Source organism: Rutidosis leptorrhynchoides, chromosome 7 (genome assembly GCF_046630445.1).
Source record: "Rutidosis leptorrhynchoides isolate AG116_Rl617_1_P2 chromosome 7, CSIRO_AGI_Rlap_v1, whole genome shotgun sequence".
Taxonomy (NCBI): Eukaryota; Viridiplantae; Streptophyta; class Magnoliopsida; order Asterales; family Asteraceae; genus Rutidosis; species Rutidosis leptorrhynchoides.
In genome coordinates this window covers 178,371,138-178,374,999 of record NC_092339.1, presented here as the reverse complement: position 1 = coordinate 178,374,999, position 3,862 = coordinate 178,371,138, and the positions used below count along the sequence as shown (strand labels likewise).

The 3,862-nt window shown below is 41.1% G+C and overlaps 1 protein-coding gene across 1 annotated transcript; it reads left to right on the top strand.

Moving 5' to 3' along the window:
* Window positions 1-1,463: 1,463 nt before the first annotated feature.
* Window positions 1,464-2,690, top strand: LOC139859809 (uncharacterized). Its single transcript, XM_071848582.1, has one exon. The coding sequence runs from the start codon at window positions 1,464-1,466 to the stop codon at window positions 2,688-2,690; it is 1,227 nt and encodes a 408-aa protein (XP_071704683.1).
* Window positions 2,691-3,862: the final 1,172 nt, after the last annotated feature.

Here is a 3,862-nt window from a genome sequence, read left to right as displayed (position 1 = left end):
CTAACTCTATCCAGAGCAATAGTGGTAGGCCATTGAAACACAACCTCGAATTTATCAAGAATCTGCAACGATCAAATCACAACTTTGTTGCAAAGCGGGTCTCTGATAGATTAACCAAGACTCAAAAGCAAAATCGTCGCAAACAAGCATAAAGGGCTAGACAATCATTACTTAAAAACATGAATCGTTTTCAAACTGAGTCTAAATTTGGTGTTTTAAATTCCACAAGACCTAAACCAAAACAAAGCATTTTGAAAGCATTGTAACCCAAGACTGAAACTCTCCAAGCATCCTCAAGTCTTGTTTCTCAGTCAGGGTCATTAAATTATATTAGATGTAACAGAAATCTATATTTTGGTCATCAAAACCATGATTCGTGTGTTGTAATGAATGTTCAGACATTGTTGAATGAACCGTCTGATGAACTTAACATTTTAAATTCTCTGAATATGTCTACTTACAAGGAACCTGAGATAACTGGGGTGCCTAAAACCTGTGCTTAACTCTATTTTGCAGGTTATCTCAGCATGTGTTTGGTATTTGGATTCTGGTTGTTCCCGACACATGATTGGCGATAAATCTATGTTGACAAACTATGTCAACAAGTTCCTAGGTACAGTTCGCTTTAGAAATGATGAACTTGCAACAATCAAAGGATATAGAGATTATGTATTAAACGGTGTAACCATCAAGCGTGTGTCCTATTTTCGAGGTCTTGGATGCTGTCTCTTTAGTGTTAGCCAATTCTGCGACAGTGATCTCCGCTTGATCTTTGAAAGATCCATGTGCTGTGTCCAAACCATGGAGGGAGACAATTTACTCTAATGAAATGTGAATCCACCCTTTACTCTCTAGCCATGAAAAAACATGTCTTCAAATTCTCAACCCCTCTGCCTAGTTTCAAAGGCATCCTCTGAAACCTCATGGTTGTGGCATCACCGGATGTTGCACCTACACTCTCAGAACCTCAACAAATTAGTTTCCAATAATCTTGTTGACGGTGTTCCACTCATCTCATTCAACTCCACTCACGTGTGCCCTTCCTGTGCTATGGAAAAAATTCATAAATCCTCTCACAAGTCAAAAACCGAATATAACACTACCAGTCCACTGCATATGCTACATATGGACCTTTGTGGACCAATGCGTATTTCCAGTCTTGGAGGCCGAATGTACATTCCAGTGATAGTTGATGACTACTCACGTTACACCGGGTCAGATTTTTGAAAAGTAAGTCTGAAACTCTCAAAATGATCATTGATTTCTTGAAAAGAATCCAACTGTCCACCAATAAACTTGTACGCATCCTTAGAACTGATAACAGCACCGAATTTCAAAACTCAGTTCTCAATCCATATATAGATCATGCCGGTATCACCCATCAAACCTCTGCCGCTCGTACTCCACAACAGAATGGCGTTGTTAAAAGATGAAATCGCACTCTTGTTGAAGCAGCAAGAACAATGCTTGTTTATTCCAAATTACCTCCGTCCCTCTGGGCTAAAGCTGTCAACACTGCGTGTTTCACCCAAAATTGGTCCATCATTAACTGTCGGTTTGACAAAACTCTATATGAACTTCTTTTCGATCATCGACCCAATGTGAAGTACTTTCGCATCTTCGGATGTGTCTGCTATGTCCTAAACGATGAGGACAACCTTGGAAAGTTTGATGTTCGCGGTGATGAAGCTATATTTATTAGCTATTCTCAGGATCGTGTGGCATATCGTGTATATAATCGTCGAACTCGAATCATTAAAGAAAGCACCAATGTTAGGTTTGACGAGATGTCTGGAATAGAACTTGGACATAATGGCTCTCGCCCTAGTCTCAATCCTTCTACTCCTGATTCTCACTTCCGACATGCTCCACTGGCCACCTCCGATGATCTTGATGTGTTGTTTGAACCCATCATCCCTCCAATGACTTCAACCCCCATGGTACCCTCTGAACCTGTTCTCCCCGAATCAATCACAGTTGGTTCCTCTACTCCTGCTATCGTGGGCGAATCCTCATCTAATGAAAATAATTCATCAGAATTCCTTTTTCTGGATGACCTTGACACTGGAGTGTCTTCCTCAAACAACGCTCCTATTGCCAACTCTCATACTCCAGCTATTGAATTATCTCCCCTCGAAACTAGCGAAGCTTCTCCTTCAAATCAAACAGATACTAGAATCATCGATGCTACAACTCCTCCCATACTTTCCACTGATCAAAATGCTGATACTCTTGTTCCACTGTGGGAAGAAAATGCCACCTACCCTACTGTCAACACTGAACCTACTAGATCTTCATCCTCTTCGTATGTCGACACTTCTCTTGATGATGAATCTAATTCACCTCTTCCACATACCACAAAATGGACTATAGATCATCCAATTCATCAAATCATTGGTGATCCAGATGCTCCTGTCCGCACTCGTAATGCTTCCAACAATGAATGTCTCTTCGCTGCCTTTCTGAGTAAGGTCGAACCTAAAACTGCTTATGAGGCCATCCAAGATCCCGACTGGTCTATTTCCATGCAAGAAGAAATTCATCAATTTGATCGTCTTGATATATGGGAACTTGTTCCACGTCCATCTGGCAAAACCATCATTGATACCAAGTGGATCTTCAAAAATATGAAGGATCCTCACGGCATCATCATTCGTAACAAAGCATGTCTTGTAGCCAAAGGATACTGACAACAAGAAGGAATTGACTACGATGAAACATTTGCTCCTGTAGCTCGATTAGAAGCCATCTGTCTGTTCCTATCATATGCTGCTCACAAGCAATTTACCGTTTATCAAATGGATGTAAAAACTGATTTCCTGAACGGCATTCTTCAAGAAGAGGTCTATGTCGGTCAACCTGAAGGTTTTGTAGACTCCAAATGCCCCAATCACGTGTATCTCCTTTCCAAGGCTCTTTATGGTCTAAAACAGGCGCCCAAGGCATGGTATGAAACCCTGACTGCATTTCTTCTCAAGAACGGTTTCTTACGTGGAACCATAGACATGACTCTATTCATCAGAAAACAGAATGAACACATCTTGTTAATTCAAGTCTATATTGATGACATCATCTTCGGCTCCACTTCCCCCGCTCTGTGCTATGAGTTTTCTGAACTCATGAAAAACAAGTTCGAAATGAGCATGCTCGAAGAACTTCACTTCTTTCTAGGATTAGAAGTTAAACAACTTCCAACGGGGATTTTCATTGGACAATCAAAATACATTTCCGATACGTTCAAAAAGTTTAACTTTCCTGAGATGAAAATCAGTCCCACTCCAATGTCAATCATCATTTCCTTACATGCTGACCTGGATGGTCAACCTTTTGATCAAATGCTCTATAGGAGCCTAATTGGCTCATTGATGTATCTCACTACTAGTAGACCCGACATCATGTTTGATGTATGTCTTTGTGCCCGATTCCAAGCCAACCCTAGGTACTCTCACTACAAGGCTGTAATGAGAATCTTTAGCTATCTCAAAGGCACGCCCAATCTTAGACTCTGGTATCCCTTTGGGACTGAATTCAATCTTACAGCATTTACGGATGCTGATCATGGTGGTAACCAAGTAAACCGGAAAAGTACCTTTGGTGGTCTCCAATTCCTAGGTCTTAAATTAGTCAGCTGGTCCTCCCGCATGCAAAACTGCATATCTCTTTCCATAGCTAAGTCTGAGTACATCACAGCTGCAAGCTGTTGCTCACAACTGCTGTGGATGCAGACCCAACTTCTTGACTATGGATTCAAATTTCACAAAATTCCGATCTACTGCGACTCTCAGAGTGCCATTGCTATCACTAGCAATCCGGTTCACCACTCTCAAACCAAACCCATTGACATTCGCTATCACTTTATAAA

What these genes read in the sequence shown, in the direction of transcription:
- LOC139859809 (XM_071848582.1), top strand. Translation starts at nt 1,464, where the DNA reads ATGCTTGTTTATTCCAAATTACCTCCGTCCCTCTGGGCTAAAGCTGTC.